Here is a 19088-nt window from a genome sequence, read left to right on the forward strand (position 1 = left end):
AACCTGTACCCATGGGCTTATCAGCCTTAGACACACTGTGCAGGGACGACAAAGTATACCTGGTATCATATGACTAGATCTGGATGGAGGGCTCTACGGAACTGTGTACAACCGTAAGAATGCAATGATGGTATATTATTTTGTTTATCTTGTTTATTCATTCATCTCATCTCTTTTACAGATCCGGACTGATGTTTAATTTCTTGTTTTCAATATACTTTATTTTCCTTTACTGTATGTATGTATGTATTGTTTTATATGTACTGATCCATGTTTGATTACGGCGTCACTCCAACACGATTGTAATTCTACTGATGCCTTATGGCCGTTATCATTTTTGTTATTGCTCAATAAAAAAGATTTGAAATCAAAAAAAATTCTTTAAACCACATTGGATAAGGTCCAAGGGCAGATCAATACCAATTAATGTGGTTTCCCTCTGTGTAAGGGTCAGGCCATTGTTGTATAGGGGATTCTTTTTCATATCAGGTCCAAAATGTGGGAAACCTTCCAAGACTCCTTTGCATTTTGAGCTCATTGTCTGCTGATGCACCCCTTGCAATGCAGGGTAAATTCTCTACAGGTCATTCATGCAACACAGTTAATTTTTAAACATTCTAACCTGTAAACATTTCCTTACCGTTTTTAAACTCGGGAAAAATGGAAACACATTCTTGACAAATGTACACCTTTTACAAGGTACCTACCACCTCTGTAGCTTATTGAGGCAGCCCCAGGACCTAGAACAACAGACCACTTTGCAATGCAGCGTCTACCTATCATGTCCCCAATTTGAATCTTTATGACCCAGACAGAAAATGTATAAAAGTGTATAAATGTAACACCTTTAATTTACTGTAATGAAAAAAGCTCAAGGCAGTGGCTAGTGTCGAGGAATGGAAGGTTTATTCTGAGTAATAATACTTCGTGATTGGCAAAAGAATACAAATATAAGTTGAACTCACAGCCCAAACATCTGTGCTGCCACAGAAGATTTTGAGGGGAGGAGACTTTTCAGATTCTCCAGCAAACTTTGAATGAACAAGTTAAATCTACACAGCACCCCCTGGTTGCGTATCAGGTTATGTATTTTTACGGTAAATGGTCAGCAAAATTTACCGCGGAGGACACAGAACAAAAGATGAAAAGTAAAGGCAGTCACGTGGTCATTTGCAGTGCCTACAGCATGCCTCATCATAGTATATGCAAAAAGCGAACATTTAGATTTCAGCAAAATGTTTGTGCCAACAGCGGAAGCCAGCTGGTGAGACAGACAGAATGGTTATAAGAGGAAGAAAGAATGAGAAGAAAAGAGGTAAGCATACAAGGGAAGAGAGTAGAATGAGAGAAGGACACATGGAGAAAAAGTGATAGCAAAAACAAAAATAAATAGAGAGAGAGTGATGCAGACAGACAGAGAGACGGGCTTAGCCAGAGGGATTCATTGATGAGAAATTTGGAGTGAGTAAGTAAGTGTAAATCATATATATTATATATATATATATTCATTGAAAAAAATTCTAAGGTTACAGGTATGTTATAGTTAGGAAATGGAATAAGAAGAACCTTACGAAATCACTGAAAAGACCGAAGGTTACAGAGACGTTATAGTCAGGCTCAGGTTTCACTCGTAAAAAACCAGTGAAATTCAGCCGTTATAGTTAGCTAAGCTAACAATGATTTGTGCCCCCGCAATGCACTGCTGATGACCTAACATATTACATTACTCATGGGTTTTTTCAGTGAATTTCTAAGGTTAGCTAATTCCTAACTATAACGTCCATGACACCTTTGATTTTTCAGTTAATTTCTAAGAAGTAGTCGTGTTTGCAGAGTGGTGGAGAAAGGGAGCTGGGCCTCCGACTAGCTCTAAGGAATCCCGCTGTGTAAGACTTAGAGGAGGTACCAAGAGGGCTTTTTGGCCCTCAAAGTCCCTCAAGAGTAAGGTGGACTTCATCCCCCAACCAGTAGTGCACCAGCAGGCACGTTTTCAGAGTGATGGAAAAATGGTGAATGGACTCTTAGCAATTCAGATGTGTGCAAATTACTGGAAGTAACAGGAGGGGTAGTTGTCCCCATGCATGTCCTTGGGGAAACAAATACCACTCATGTTACCTCTAGAAGGTCCCACACAGTGGGATTACTAAGAGGTCTTTGAAGGCCATGCCCCCTTTTTTCCACCACTCTGCAAACGCGCCTCCTGGCATAGTACTGGTTGGGGGATGAAGTCCCCTTGGCTCTTGAGGTGCCTTGGGGGCCATCTACCCCTCCTGTTACTTTCAGTATGTCCCACACAGTTGTAGTGCTCAGAGGTTGTTAGAGGCCACGCCCCCTTTCTCCACCACTCTGCAAACGCACCTCCTGGTGCACTACTGGTTGGGAGAAGAATTCTATTTAGTCCTGAGGCCCTCAGGAAGCAAGGGGACGTCAACCCCCACCAGAACGAGAGGGTGGAGAAAGGGGGCATGACATCTGATCACTTCTCAGCAATCCTACTGGGTGGAACCTCAGCAGCTAAGGGAATTTCATGCCTTAACCACCAGTGGGCCAGGGGGCGTGACTGCAGAGTGCTGCAGAAAAGGAGCAGGGCCATCAGCGTCATATATATATATATATATATATATATATAGAGAGAGAGAGAGAAAGAGAGAGAGAGAGAGACAGTGGTGAGGGCTACATATAATGAGAAAGAAAGGAAAGAGAAGCGAATGGTAATAAAAGAAATTAAAAAGGTGACAATAAAAGAGAAATAGTGAGGGAAAGAGACAAACAAATATGGAGACAAAGGGACTATAATAAAGGCAGAAAGAAGTGGAGGAGAAAATGTGTGTGTGTGTATGAGACAGAGAGAGAGAGAGAAAGAATAGGGACAAATAACAACTCTGGAAAAAGATATATAAGGGTAATGAAGTAGATAAAAAGAGTAAAAGAGAGGGATGTAGAAGGATGAGTAGTTTTTGACTGCTTACACATATAGAGAATGGAAAAAGAGGGATGAAATAAACTGAGAGACAGAGAAAGAGGGAGCGAGAGAGAGAGAAGTTGAAGGCAAATGAGAAAGACAAAGAGAAGACATTCTCTGAATAGTGATGTACGCTGGATAATCCTCTGCGACAAAGCATATGACAGCACTGCTCCTCCAGCTAAAATTTCCCATTTCCCCCTTCCAATCCACATAGATTAAAGGGCTATTTAGCCTGCAAAGATAACCAACAAACAATGTTAGTGAAGCAACTAATAAAGGCATTAAGTGCTGCAGAATTTGACAAGGCAATGGGGTGAAAGTAGTTTTTCTTCATCCCTATATAGGGAATCACGCTGTAGTTTACACACTGCATTGTGTAGCGCATTGAAGCAGGTCTGAGATGTTTTACCGAAGAAACGTTGTTACCTAACGCCCAGCCGGAGAAATGTATAGGGCCAATTATCACAGCTGTGTTTATGTGTCTAGAAATGTCATAGAATTTGCTACTTTTGTTTATATACCTCTGCAGCCATTTCTGATCTGATTGCATGGGGTTTTAGTAAATAAAATAAAAGATAAATTAACTTGACCTTATGGTGTTTCTTTGTTTCGAAAGGTCTACACTGAGTCTGATCATTCTGCAACATTTGGCGTGTGTGAATAGGTGTGCATATTATGAAGGACATCTCCTTTGTATGCACTACTTCATGAAAATGCACCACAACTTTGTGTGCTGAACTAATGAAATATCAACACCACAACTCCACTAACTGTGACACTGTAAAACCTGTGTTTGACAGTATTCACCTGTTTGTGAAGTAAGTCCTCCTGTGTAGAGGAGAATATAGTACATTCCTGTGTGACAATATTGCATCTTTGTATCTGATGCTACATCACGTTTGTCTCTAGAGGCTGTGCATGTCATATCATAGAAACTACGATGTTTCCACGTGTGTTTGTTATACTATAACAAATGTATTTTTCCAATGGAATGCCTGTACATGATATTACAGTCAATATGTGATGTTACTGTAGGTCCCTATGTGACATTGTGATGTACTTGAGTTGAAGTAAGACTTTATTTTCTTAGTGTGAGTATATATGAACCACTGTTTTCACATGCCTCGTGGATCGCGATTTGAACATGTGTGGTGTATAGCTGCAGGACTGTTACATGGAATATTAACACATGCACAGTTGTAACATATGATAAGATTACACTCCTAAAATCCAAAGATAGTCTAAATTTCATCTTAGTGTATAGCATTACGAAAACTTCTATGAGTGCAGATTATTTTGCATTTGTGTATTACTGCTCTGGCTTTAAGTGCTACATTAACTATAAAACTGGGCACCACTGGTTTGCACAAATTGCACACAAGTGCACTTGTGTCAGCAAAACAGTGCAGTAAGGGGAATAACATGTGCATTTGTGGTTGTATGTTATCCACATTGCATTGCTCAAAATGTGAGTCTTGCACAAAAACTGAGCCAATATCATCCACGAATGGAAATTCACCAGGCGGTGTTTGTGTCTGACTCTATGAGGTCTCTCAGATTGAGTTTAAAAGTGTACTTGTGGCGTCAGTATTGGGGTATGACGCTGGTGTATTATATCATTAGCCCAGGGTGTCTGGCTACAAGGGGGTTGATTTCAGTAGACCTCTCCATGGAGCCGAAGAGACACACACCCAAGACCAGAGTAAGAGTGGGCAACATCTCCTCGGCTACAGAGAAGGGTTTAGAGGAACCATCCAGCGAGACACAGGCTGAACTAATGATCAACCAAAGAGGACAAAGATACTTACAGTTTCACCTCTCTGTCCTGGATGACCGGGTAATCCATCCTTCCCTGGTGGACCCTGAAAAATAACAGACCATCAGAAAGAGGATTAATGTAAGCATAACATCCATGTACTGGGATCTCACTCTTACATGTTACATGACTATTCATGAATAAAACTTATCAGAAGGGCGACTGAAAAATACACCTCTACATATACAAACAGTGAAGTAAAGAAAATGTTGTCACTTGCTAACAGATTACTTTTTTCAATGATTACAACAGAGAAATTATGTTAACTCAGAACGAAACTAAAAAGAATGTTTTACTGTGTTTTTCCAGCATTACCTATTAAGATCTCTCAACTCTTCTTATTATTCCTCTGAAATGGCCCTGCCCTCCACCGTTCTGTTATAGTTCAGCAGCACCATCATAATTTGAATTTCTGCTACCAAACCACAATGGTTTATTGGGCAAAGATGATTTTAAAAACAGAAATTCTTTTTCAATTCAATGTTTTTAAATAGGTTTCTTCTGTGGAATTGTAACTTTGCCAATTGTAATCTATACATTTATGTGGGACTTAATCGAAAGGGTGAATCCTTATTTAAAGATGTCTGTTGTGGTGTTGGAAAATACCACTGGATGTATGTGTCAATGAGGAGCAGCATTGGCGCTAAAATAAAAGAAATGGTTTTCAGAAAAAAAACTAAAAACGCTTCTCTTTGACTCTCCAATAACCCTCTCTTAAGATTGATTCTGCCTTTAGACAATGTGAAATTCTTCTCGCTAGTGCCGGGACATTTAGTTAGGGAGCTGTGAGCTTTAGAAATGCATTGTATTATATTGCATTATGAGTGCTAATACAGATTAATATTAGGTGTTTAAGAGAAATTAGACACTATGAAAATATGTTTTCTCTAGTGGTGGCCCGTGGTATTGTCACACCGAATTCATGTGTGGGACTCAAATAGTTTCGAGGTAATTAAGTGCAATGGTAAAGTGTACATTTACTTCATCACATCAATGGAGATGTAGATAAAGAGGAGACTCAAAATAAACCATATTTTAAAAAAAAGGTCTTCTTTCATACTTCTTTAGGTGATGTTTACTTTTTAATAGTGGGAATATGTGTGGTCTATTTGGAACTGATTTAGATGGGAATCTACAGTGTGATTCACATGTGAATTAAGCCATCAATATTATACCGAAGATCCTTGCCAACATCTAGATAAGGCCTTTCCTGCTTCTAGTAGTTGACACTTCTTGTTGGCTCATACATTAATAATAGGACACAAATTCACTGATATCTAATTAAACAACACAACTCATATATATCACTTTGAATAGGTAGCTTTTACTTACAGGGGGGCCCTTCGGTCCTGGAAATCCAGTGGCTCCTTGAGGTCCAGGCAGTCCCTAAAATACAGGATTGTGGCTTAGAAAATGTATAGCACTTAATAAACAATAAAAGTACTCCAAATTATAGTCATTGAAGATGACTTTAACCATTAACAGTCATTACATCTTGCATGTCAACAGAAGCAGAAGCAGGGATTATCATTGATATCCTTATATTTTAGCCATCACGTGTTAGTCACATAGGACTCTTGCGTACTAAGGACAGTTGAGGGATAAAAGCTTCCAGCCTCCCATCTCCAGAGCTTTTCCAGAGCATGCACCTTCTGGCCACGTCGTATCGAGCAAGTATTGCAACTGATATAAGTAGATAATCTTGTGAGGACCAATTAGCATTGATTCTCAACATTATCAGTAACGTGCAGTCTGGATGTTGTTTCATGAAGCTATTTGAAGCAGAGCAAAATGAGCATTACCATCCACCATAAAAGAGCCATTCAGCACGTTTAAGCCCATATGACCCAATACTTGGCATTCGTCTGCCTTGCATGCCTACTGAATATCCCACAGAAGCGCATATTACAACGGGTAAGCTACACAAATGATGTCTTACATTTAGGATTGGTATCCATGCCACCACAACATTCTCCTGACCTCTCCCAACCCCACAGGTCTACTTGTGACTTAATCAAGCAGGTAAGCGTAATAACAATACTGGTCAGCAGCCATGCTAACAGAAATGAAACTCTACCTTCCCAGGAGTATTCAAGAGCTTGTGGAATACATCTTTGTGACAAGTTATGTCTGGCAGGTATGTTTCTACATTGCCCAAATCATGAATAATTAAGTGATGAGGATAGCTTGCATTTCAGGTGTACACAGGTCACAACCATTCAGGAATCCCATCAAACCAACAAATAGGAATATATATGTGTGAGTGTGTGTGTGAACATCCTGTAGACCTTCACCTTATCTTTGTTGGACATTTCCTAAAAGTAGGCCACAACATGAAATTTCAACCTATGTAAGAGAGATTCTGCAAGAGGCAAACTTGTTCCATTGGAAATATTGCACTAGGTAGCTGATTTACACTCATGTGGGCAGAAGATGTAGTCTACTACACCACTGACTTAGTAGGTTCTCAAATTTCATCGCTTGCTCATGAGTCTCCCTCCCTTCCCAGCTGGAACCCGAAGTACTGCAGTGATTAGCCCCTTTCTCAGGCTGCTGGCGCACACATTCCACATACCAGCAAAGGCTCTGGCAGATGATTTCCTGCATCTGGAATGGCACTCATAGACAAGGTATTTCTAAATCAATCACTATGGCCTGAAAGTGCTGCAAACGACAGCATTAACATGAAACAGCTTACTATGAAATATAAAATCAAGATGCCTGGCAAGAAAACTACTCATTGAAGAGTGCCCCTAACTGGCCAACACACAATGCCCTCTTCACTTCAGAAGCAAATATCCACACTTGATGAACTAATCTTTTTAACTCACCCACCTTCCTTTACCAATGAATGGAATTGCTCCATCACATGACTCTTAAATTATTGTCCAATTCTAGTAAATTGATTACATGTTTCAATTTCTTAAGCTGGTGGCAAATGCAGCCCTGTAACCATGCCTCTGATAGGATCCACAGCGCCCTACTAACATTGGCCTCAAACATCCGCCCTGACCCTTCTAACTTTGCAGGACCATCACAGATCAAGTCCCTTGCAAAGGTGTGTGTGGAGCTCAGGTCTTCTCATCTTTACTGTACTTCCAAAATGTTCCTCCACCCTACTGTAGGTCTATCTCCTTAACCAGCATTGCCGCCCCTGCCAGCTGCCTCAAAACATCAGGAAAGGAAAAATCTAACGATAATAAACATGTTTTTTCATCGTTTTATTTTTCCTTTCCTGCCGAGTCTTTGGGGGCAGGCAGGTCATGGGGATGAAGCTGTCTCCAACCTGAGCTGCGTGGCCTGGCTGGAGACAGCAGGCACAGGCTCACAGTCTGACTTGGAGCGCAAATTCAGAGCACTCAGGCCAATCCTGATGCTGCTTCCAGCATCATGAGAGCAGCATCAGGATTGGCCGCAGTGGAGTCTGAGAGCCTGTGCCTGCAGAGTAGAGGAACAGAAGAACGTGACCCACCAGGATGCAGGTACGTTTTTTAATTTTACTTATTTTGTCATTTGTCGTCTTTTCACCCCAACCCCTTCCCCCCAGCCCCGCCACTATTCGACAACACCAGCCGTGGCGATGTTTAACAATAGCATGGTACCATCCTGCCAAGATGAGGGCTACACAACTTTTCTACCACTTTGCTCTCTTGTGCTCACACTATTCAGTTGCTAACATCTGATTCCTTCTGATCCCCTTGGCCATGGTTTGTTTAAGTTAATGTGGTCGCAGCAGACTCGTGGACCCATGACCACACATTGCATAAGCTTTTACATGTACCTATTGCCTCTGCAGCCCTCGCAGCTTGTCCGTTGTTGTGAATCAGATGTGGATGGAACTTAGAAGCATATGGTCTGCATGGGGGTGCAAAATTTAGTTTTCTTTCTTTTCACCTGTCACTCTAGACTTTTCAGAAATTTGCCACTTGTACCATCAACGGCACTTGTTGCTCAGTGACATAACAGGACCTGTTGCTCCCTTTCTTCTGTTGCTTTGAAGGAGTTCTCTGTTTTTGCCTTTCCTTCTGCTGTGGTCCTTGATAACAATTCTTCTAGTGATGCAAAGACCAGGAGTTTCGTCTCCCTCCAACAACAAGTGAACAAGCCAGCATCTCATCCCTGATTTCAACTTCCTCCTCCTACTTTCAATGTCACTGGCACACTGTTTAGCTCTCCACAACCTCTGGATATCCTGCATGATGTGACCCAAAGTTGTTAGTCAGTATTGATTTTCATGGTCCCACCCAAGGCGTCGGTATTATGGAGAGGTACCAACCACCCTGATCTATGCACCCTGGGTCCACCCTATTTACCAGCTTTTATCTCCTTTTCTCCACTGTTGTTCCACTACACATCCTACCTACTGCCTCACTTGAAGGGAAGTTCTTTGGCATCCTGGTGTTTCCTTCTTGGCACCTGCTTTATTTGCAACTATTTTGTTTTAACAAAAAAGGCTACGAAAGGTATAGGAACCCTATGGCATGGGTTTGAACCCTTTCCCACCTCCCTGTTTGTCTCTTGTACGTTCCTCCTCCTGCCACACTTTTAGTTACTTCATTTGAATTTCATTCCAAACACCGCTTGGTGCACTAACCGTTCTACTGATCATTCTGTCCATTGACATCTTGTCGTCAGGAGCTATGAATCAGGGATAATATTCTGTATTGAAAGGCAGAGGTGCTACTGAGCCTCCTTCCTTACACTTAATTTTCTTATTTTCCCTGTTGGTTGGACCTACAGTATGTGAGTTGTGTTTTGCAAACATCCGGGGTTAGACCATGATAATGGAAATGGGTGCTGGCTGGTCTTGGCATAGTGTGGGTCTTGTGGCACAGGTTTTTTCTGGTTGTTGTGCTTCTTGCACAACCGTGGCTGGTATCAGAAACAGGCCTTTATCAGGTGCTGTAAGTTACTCCATCATGATAAGGAATGAAACTGTGTTGTTCAGGTTCTGGTTCTATTCTTATAACCAGGAAGCTAATTACAATACCAAGAATACCAATGTCATTCCCAGTAGCCGTTCCCAGGTGAGATGAGTAGATATAAGAATTTATTTCATTTTGTACCTATGATAATGCTTGCCCCTTCTAATATGGACATTTGCTCTACCATGCTTTTCATTATTACAAATACTCTGTATGATACGGAATAACTGCTCCCACTGCATTAATATTAGTTGGATCAAAGAACTTTAACATTTTCCATTATGTTGTCCACAGTGATGCTTGATCCAGAATTACAAACCTTAATTCTACTCTTCCATTATCCATTGATAGTCACACCCATTAATTATACTATTCCAATACAAAGTACATTTTGAATGTGTATTTGATAACATCAATTAATTTGGGGGGGGGGGGGGCTTTCATACAACCTTCGAGCCTCTCGCTATGATGCACTCAGATAACCCACAGAGAGGAAAAACTCTGGGGTGATCCCCATCTTGAAATTACCCCAATGAAAAGATGGACTAAGGCAGCAATCCAACTGAAGGGCCTCTCATTTGTACTTGGGGTTAAAGCAACCAATGGCCGGACATTCGAGGGGAGGTCGCATTTAATAAACTCAATTCTACATTGACTATATTATGGTCGATTTTCAACTGTGGCGACTGGTAGAAGATATGATCATCACGCACAGGGATGAGAGTGACCATAATCTGTTATCGCTCTCTTTGCTACCCCTCTGCATCAAAGATTCTTCTGGTAACTGTCCTCCAGTTATTTACAGGCAAACTTAAAACCACATTCAACATGCGCCACTTGAAATGGCGGCAAATAGGCTCCCATCCAGACATTCTCCCTGCAATCACTCAGGGACTGCAAAGTTTCATAGAATTGATTCACCAAGAAATCAATATGGTAGAGGTTGCTGAGGCCCTTGGCACTTTTCATAGCAACTTCTGTGATAACATTTTTGCATATTTCACAATCCTTTCTAAGGAGTCTAAAAGTACAGCTCATAATTCTCCTACTTGGCACAACAGGGAATGTCGAGACTTTTGCTGGTCCAAGCCATTAGGGCCAAAGACTTTGTTCAAGTCCATACCTGCAGTAAGTTGTACAAACGCTACTTGGGCACGGCTAAAAGGGCTTGGAATGAGCAGATGACCTCAAAGATGCATCTAGATATGATTGTACCAAATTCTGATCACTAGTATCGAAGGGCGGCAATCCTACCGCCCTGAAACTAAATAACCACGCTTAACCACCTGAGTGGTTTGATTCTTTCAAGAACCTTACTTATGATAATACCCCAAGCTCAGCTGACGACACTTCAGCAGTCATTTCTCTCCTAGGCACAGAGCCCGTTTGAAATTCTGGATGTTTCAAATTCTCTCCAAGCAGTTACACTTGGTAGGGCTGTCAGCCCAAATGGCATTCCAGATGATATTTTCTTACATGATATGGATGCTCGGTTCAAATACATCTTTTTTATAGTTACTGCCATCACAGGAGGAGCCCCGATTTCAGATTCTTGGAGAAGGGCTTTAGTGATACCAGTCTATAACATGGGTGACAGATATCAGCCGAGGAAGTATAGGCCAGTTATCCTTATAGGAAACATACAAAAAGCTTTTAGTTGATGTGTGTTAACTACAATTCAGGAGTGGATAGATACAAACAATATCCTAAGCCCCTTCCATGCTGGATGCCGGAAAAAGCTGTCCATCATTGATCAAGTGTTCTACTTCTTATTGACCTACTGGAAAACAGCTGTAACAGCAAGGGCAACCTTTATGTTGCCTTTGTCAATTTGAAATCGGATTTTAACCTGGTTCCTCATCCCATACTATGGTAAGCACTCGGGGATATGCCCCTCCACATACTTTCTATCATAGTCCGGTTACACAACCAGAACTTTTCTAGTTTTTCGGGAAACACAGAACGAGATAACAGAGGGGTAAGGGAGGGCTGCGTGTTGGCCCAGCTCTATTTTCCCTGAATCTGTATTATATATTGTTGACACTGCCCTCTATGGATGCTCTCTCATTAGCCAATACAAAGACCCCAATCCTATTGTTTGTGGAAAATACCTTGTTGATTTCCAAAACCCCGAGTAGACTCCAAAAGCTCCTGAACTACTTTGGTGAGTTCTGTCACTCGTGAGGATTATAAATCAACACCACTGAGACAGAATTGGTTCATTTCAACCTATATAAAACATTTAAAGGAAGATTGGCATACAATGGTGTGCCGTTGGAGTGGGCGGACTCCTTTTCATACTTGGGAGTCACCCTGGCATGCAAACCTCATGGCAGCAAGGCGATCATACAGCATAAACAAATAGTGGTGGCTATTTCTAAAGAGCATCGGGCTTCTTCTAGTAAACTAAAAGCTCCAGGTATACAGTATATGGTTCTGAACTGTGAGGCTTTGTAAATATTGAAGAGCTCATTAAAGGAGAGAATACATTTTTGGAAAATATTGCCCACTTACCAACCAGCACCCCGTCATGCTCCTTGACAATGGACATGGGTATAAAAATAGTGGAGGAATAGTGTAGACTGTGACCGTTGTTGTTCTAGGCACCTCCGTTGTTGTTCTAGGTGCCTCCGGTCTACCGCTGAGCTAGTTTACTACAATGTTGCTCTTCAGGATGTAATGAAATCTGACAGCTCCCTTAACGTAAAATGACTTGATAATATCCAGCAGTCACTCAGCTCTATCGGGTTGGGTGATTTGTGTGAAAGTTCATCTGTAGCTCCCATTCCCTCAAAGGAATCACTAAACAAACTCTATTGGGTAAAATCTAAATATGGCGGACTCCACAGAATGACAAATGCCTCTTGACAAATGATTTTACCGACTTTAAATCGCTTTGTGTGTATGAACAGTTTTGGGATTACATCACTGTGCTACTGGATGGAAAACTATACTTTCAGTTTAGAGTACGCACACTACTCCTTCACGGTTTTTGCCTATAAATGGACACCCTCTGACTCCCTGGCTTGTGTCGCAAGTAATCACCCAAAGGAAACTGTGGCCCGTGCTTTCTATGCTTGGCCCGCCTGTGCCCTTTCCCGTTCTTTTTGGCTATCACGTATATGCAAAGAACTAGGCACAAGTAGCCACAATATCACTCTTCGTATACTTAGATCAGACTGCGAGCATTTATATGTATGTGATGTAGCTTTAAGTATCAGGGTGCTATGTGGGTGGTTCGCAGGAGGGCTCTTTCTCCGTGCATGTGAACAATTGTTTTTTACATTTTTTTTAATCTTAAATGTAACATACATTTTATCTTAAGCTGGCTTCTATACATGATAAATATTCTTATGATAATTTTATGAACTGTTAATCTTTTTTTTGTATCACAATGCTTGTATGTGCTTTTATGGCTTTGACAGCCAAAATAAAGTTTCACTGAATATTTGACAACAGTACTGACAGATCTCTACTCAGTGTATCTCCATTATGAGTAGCCTTACTATGCTAATTTGAAGTCAGCAGAATCCTTTCTGGATACCCTCTCCTCACAGTCTTCGAAGTCCATCTCTCATTACAAAGTCCTGAGACAAACCTAACAGAGTCATACTCTGTACCTCACCCGGAGTGGTTGGCATCCTACTGCGTTCACTTTAAACATGTTAAATTGACATACGGTCTAAGGAATCAGAAAGTACTGTGTGGTTCAAGCAAATAACACCAAATATCAGGAGGTTCAGCCTTGTTGGCCACCACATTACATCTCAAGATACTCATCAAGTTGGCACATATTTAATCAATGATGGTTTGTCAATGGTCTACTGCAATATTTTTATGAAATTGATGTCACTTTGGTATCTTACCCTTTCACCAGGGGGACCAGATGGGCCATCACCGCCGGAGGTACCCTGGAGAAATAACACACAAAAACAAGACACACACTTAGAATATTCTGGAAATCCAGAAGGATGCAAACCATCACAAGTGACACAGTGTCACAAATGAGCTTCCAGCCATGAATACAAAACATAGGTCAAGAGTTTACAAACCCAATTTCATAGCTAAAAAGCAATTGAAACTCCACTGTTTGATTTTGCTGGGCTGTGTCATGTTTACTTAATAGTTTCTTGAAGATGCTAAGTTCTAAGTAATCATCTCTCTCACTCTGCAGTTTCAAACCTGCTCTCTGTTGTAAGGTTGGTACTGTTAAAATAAATAATGCATTGCCAATCACCTAGGTGTGCACACCTGCGTGTTATTGCTTGTATATCTATGCGGATGTTCCAATTTTAAAAAAATACATCTGTAAGCTAAAGGATTAACCATAAAGGAAGTAGAATCCTAGACACGATTTCTTAAAGAGGAAACCTTCAGCACCCAATCATCTCTTATGAATGAAACACTTCCATGAAAGACTCTTAACTAACCAAACACTGCTACCTCATACTTAATCTGTGTCACAACCAAACACTCAGCAGAAACTGCGCCTCATCTTTATCAAGGCACACACATTGTAGTATGCAATATTGCTAATATCGCACAGGCACTTTAAACAAACACTAACCAATATACAATCTTTAGCACACGTTGAGTCCCGATCGTGACATCCCCGCCACACAGCCTGCAGCAGAACACATGACTACTAACCATACAAACTCATGTTCATCCCCAGGTCCTGCTGGTGATGCCCACTCTCAAACACTCCACCCTCAACTCCATGTTTCTCCTTTCCTTTTCCTTCCCTCTCTAGTCATCTTTTACCTCATCTACAGATCTAACAGAGCTTTGGGAGAATGAACTGTCAGGATTAGCAATAATGAGTGCCTTTTCAGCTCAGAGACCCTACCTTTGGCCCCGGCTTGCCGGTGATGCCTCTTGGACCTCTTTCACCACGTGGACCCTGAAAAAAATACAATAGAATAGGTTATTATTTTTACATTGCTTGGCATCATAGAGTCACATTGTCAACATCTTAAACACAGAAATGTCAAATCAGCTGTCCCCAAATACTTCTCTAACAATTCACCAATTATCATTCTCGGTAGACTGTGATTTGGCCTTCATAGTGGCTTTTGATTCCTAACACTACATATTTGTAGTACAGTTGCATTGCTGGTGACACCACCAGAGTTCAAATATGTCCTGCCCCCTGCTGTCTTCACTCTGTTCTTTCTAATCTATGTATGCCAAGGATCTACCCCTCAGAGCAAGCACATTGACTTATGCTAATGGCTCTACAGCCTTGTGCAGCCTCTGTATCTGTGTGTAGCAATATGAATGCTTTACATGCTGGGGACGGGGTGGGAATGAGTCCTGCATCTATGTAGCACAGACTACAAATAAATCTATGTTATTATGCATTTTGGGCTCTGATTTAATGCATATGCGTATTTTCTAATATTTCTAATTACTAATGCTCAAATATAAAAAAATACGTTATAAGCATTTGTCCTTACCGTTGGACCTCGTTGCCCCCTTGGTCCTGATTTGCCAGGGGTGCCCTGAAAACAGAGAAAATAGTTAAAATTAGACACACCAACAACAAGTTTGCTTAAAGACATTCCATAGCTTACATGCCACAGGACGGTTGACAAAATTCCAACTGCTGAATACAGTACAATGGCTTTGTTGCGCTAATGCAATATATTGGGTTAGGATTACCAGTAGGACACCCCACAGCATTCTGTGCAATGTCCTACTGTGACATCATTTCCTGCTTGGTAGGTTTTGCTTAATTAATAGGTAGAGTTGGATATACTGGACTTTTCTGTGACTGGCACTGGTGAAGACCCTGAGGCAAACCCTTTGGGGTCAATCATGGCACCATGGAATGCTATTACCAGTCGTTAAGATATGTGCCACCAAACGACTTCTTTTATATCTTGCCATACCGTTTAATTTGAAACATATGCATATGAAAACACAATTGCATTCTATCACCATGACTGTTTACATACCACGTGGAAAAACATGCATGGACATACACAAGATATTTACATGCAAGGTGCTGATATATTGCCAAACATTCTTACTGTTTTCCCTGCCAGCCATGAATGCCAGCTATGTCAGCATTAGTGAGAAATGAAACAGAAATGAGTAAATTAGCCATGGACATTTTAATTCTTGATATTTTGCTTTCTTTTCATCTCTCGTGATTAATCTTTCAGGCCAAATCCTAATTATAGTTATGGCGTTGTAGTGTTTTGTACCCATAGGAACCAGAAGATCACTCACACATGCCGACTGGGAAACACTTAGGAAAGAGAGAGGATGTTACATTTTGCTTTTCCTGCTATGGTGGAACTTTTCAAAAGTCATAGTAGAGTCCTTTCTTTTTGGGTTAGCTCAAGACGATTTGGTCTGTAACTCTAAGTCAAAGTCTCCCGCACACTGTACCTAATGTAATTTTCAGACTGTTTTCAGGGTATCCCTAAAATTCTTGTCATACAACTCCCAGATTTCTCTACCCGGCATTAATGCTATAAGCTGCCCTCTAGAGATCCCAGGGCAACAATGATTTGCAATACACAGTCTAAGAGCTTTCTGTTCTACTGTAACTTCTGTAGTATTTTGAAGAAATGTTGGTCAAATGCTAACTTCTAAATCATTTTGCAAAGCTCTGTATTGCACAGTAATTTTCTAACACCTCTACGGCCTCCTCAGCCTTCTGTAACTTGCAGCCTGTTCCACAAAGTTCTCTGTTCACCTGTCATTTCAACCCTCCTTCAACGAGTTCTATGTCCTGCAGTAATCTCTCTCCTATTCTCAAGAAATGTTTGCCAGCTTCCAACCATCTCTGCAAAGCTATCTGTACTACAGTTAATCCCAACTGCTCCCAGGGACCCCCTGGGACAGTACAGCAAGTTTCACACTGCTCACCAGGGCCCTCTGTCCTTTCCTAACCTCCATACTGCTCTCCTGAGGCCTCTGTCTTTACCAAACCCCCGTACTACTCCCCAGAGCTCTCTGCCCTTTCTTGACCTCCATACTGCTCCAAAAAGCTCTCTGTCCTTTCCTAACCTCCATACTGCTTCCACAGCTCTCTGTCTTTACCAAACCTCCATATTTTCTCCCAGAGCTCTCTGTACTTTCTTGACCTCCATACTGCTCCCCAGAGCTCTCTGTCCTTTCCTAACCTCCATACTTCTCCCAGAGCTCTGTCCTTTCCTAACTTCCATACTTCTCCCAGAGCTCTCTGTCCTTTCCTAACCTCCATACTGCTCCCCAGAGCTCTCTGTCCTTTCCTAACCCTCATACTGCTACCCAAAGCGCACAGTCCTTTCTTAACCTCCATACTTCTCCCAGAGCTCCCTGTCCTTTCTTGACCTCCATACTGCTCCCCAGAGCTCTCTGTCCTTCCCTACCCTCCATACTACTCCCCAGAGTTCCATGTCCTTTCCTACCCTCCATACCTCTCCCAGAACTCTTTGGAGAAGCAAAGCCCCCACAGGCCCTAATGAAAACATGAAAGGTTCCCCTCACAACCCATCCTTTGATTTGGTAATAAAAAACAAATACTATTTAGAGTCAGGCGGGCCCCTTCACACCTCTGGGTGCTGGTTTCACTGAACCCACTGCACTATTGAGAGCTAAGCCCTATTTATCCTCAACAACTGCTCACAGCTTTGTTGATCTCTTCGTAGTATATCATTTCAAACTGTACCTCAGAGCTGTCTGTCCTGTAGTAATTTCCAAATTTCTTGCCACGCTCCACAGTAATCTTTCACCCTGCATGACAGGCCTGTCTCCATTAACCCTGGGCGGTGAACTACGCTACGCTCACGGAGTTTTTGGAGTTTTCCGCACTACGCATTATGCAGAGCTTGCGGAGTTCTGAAAACTTTGCCTCGCGGAGCTGAGTTTTTTACTTGCTCGCATTCACCAACTTCAAGTTGGCGAGCGAGGAAAATTCACCTCCCTGCGAGATTTTTTCTTGTTCCCGATCCCCAACATCAAGTTGGCAAGTGTGAGCACAAGCGTGGAAAATAAACCTCCGGGCGAGATTTCTCAATACGAAGGGGGGTCAGGTTTCTCATTGCGAGTGGTCGCGTATGCTCGCAATCGCTCGCGTTGAGAAACTGCCTTTTCGGGTTGAGAAAGCCACTTGAGCAGCAGAAAAGGTAAGCTTGCACTGTGCATGGTTCTGTTCGCAATGATTGCACAGTGTGGATAAGCATCCAGCACTGTGTAATCACCGCAAACTGTATTTTTCTACTGTACTCCCCTGCTCGCGGAACTCCGCGTAGTGAGACAGAGTTTTTTTTTGCATTTCGCGTAGCTTCGGGTAGTGCAAATCCGCGAACTCTCTATACAGAGCTCCACAGTAATCTTTCACCCTGCATGACAAGCCTGTCTACATACTTACTGATTCTGGGAAGGTTGCTCCCAACAGAACCCTCTAAATTGTGAGAGCCATCTCACCCACCAGACAGAGCTCTCTGAAATATAACTTCGAAAGTTCACTCGAAACTCTTTGTCCCACCCTTACCTCAATGCTGAGGCAGGTGTTTCTCAGAAATACAGTAAATCCCCAGACTGCTCACAATTTTACAGAGTTCTCTGTCCTATAATAGCTTCCAAACTGTCATCTGAACCCTCTGTCCCTGGCAGCATTCATGCGAGCTTTCTGTAGTACAGTTACCTCCAAAATGCTGCAATACTTGAAATGCCTGCGCTGTGATAGCTACCAACTGCTCCTCACAGCTCCCTGTCCTATGCTAATTTACAATCTGCGCTAATAACTCTCTGTCCTACATTACCTTCCATTTCAAGCTCTCTATAGAACAATGAGATAGCAAATGATAACTCCATGGAGCTCCCTGCTCTATAGCATATCCCTAACTTCTTCTCTGAGCTCTCTGCCTTATGTTAACTTCCAAACTCCTTCTCTAAGCTCTCTCTCTTATGCTAACTTAAAAACTGCTTCTCTGAGCTTGCTGCCTTATGCTAACTTGCAACTGCTTCTCTGAGCTCTCTCTTTTATGCTAACTTAGAAACTACTTCTCAGTGCTCCAGCCTGCTTCTTGGAGCTCTCTGTCCTATGCAAATGCACAAACTTCTCTCAGAGCTCTCTGCCCTATGCTAAATTACAAACTGCTAGTCAGAGCTCTCTGTCCTACACTAACTTACAAACTGCTAGTCAGAGCTCTCTGTCCTACACTAACTTACAAACTGCTACTCTGAGCTCTCTGTCCTACGCTAACTTACAAACTGCTACTCAGAGCTCTCTGTCCTACGCTAACGTACAAACTGCTACTCAGAGCTCTCTGTCCTACGCTAACTTACAAACTTCTCTCAGAGCTCTCTGCCCTATACTAAATTACAAACTACTACTCAGAGCTCTCTGTCCTACGCTAATTTACAAACTGCTGTCAGAGCT

At 41.9% G+C, this 19088-nt stretch overlaps 1 protein-coding gene across 2 annotated transcripts in view; it reads right to left on the reverse strand.

Moving 5' to 3' along the window:
* Window positions 1-19088, reverse strand: part of COL5A1 (collagen type V alpha 1 chain) — a 473296-nt gene that overhangs the window by 64052 nt on the left and 390156 nt on the right. For both annotated transcript variants that reach the window (XM_086921052.1, XM_086921051.1), the window contains exons 33-37: window positions 15166-15210; window positions 14556-14609; window positions 13573-13617; window positions 6114-6167; window positions 4774-4827 (exon numbers count right to left, since the gene is read on the reverse strand). In XM_086921052.1, coding sequence (XP_086777178.1) covers window positions 4774-4827; window positions 6114-6167; window positions 13573-13617; window positions 14556-14609; window positions 15166-15210 — 252 coding nt within the window. The remainder of the gene's footprint in view (window positions 1-4773; window positions 4828-6113; window positions 6168-13572; window positions 13618-14555; window positions 14610-15165; window positions 15211-19088) is intronic.

Source organism: Lissotriton vulgaris, chromosome 5, assembly GCF_964263255.1.
Source record: "Lissotriton vulgaris chromosome 5, aLisVul1.2, whole genome shotgun sequence".
In the NCBI taxonomy this organism is placed as follows: Eukaryota; Metazoa; Chordata; class Amphibia; order Caudata; family Salamandridae; genus Lissotriton; species Lissotriton vulgaris.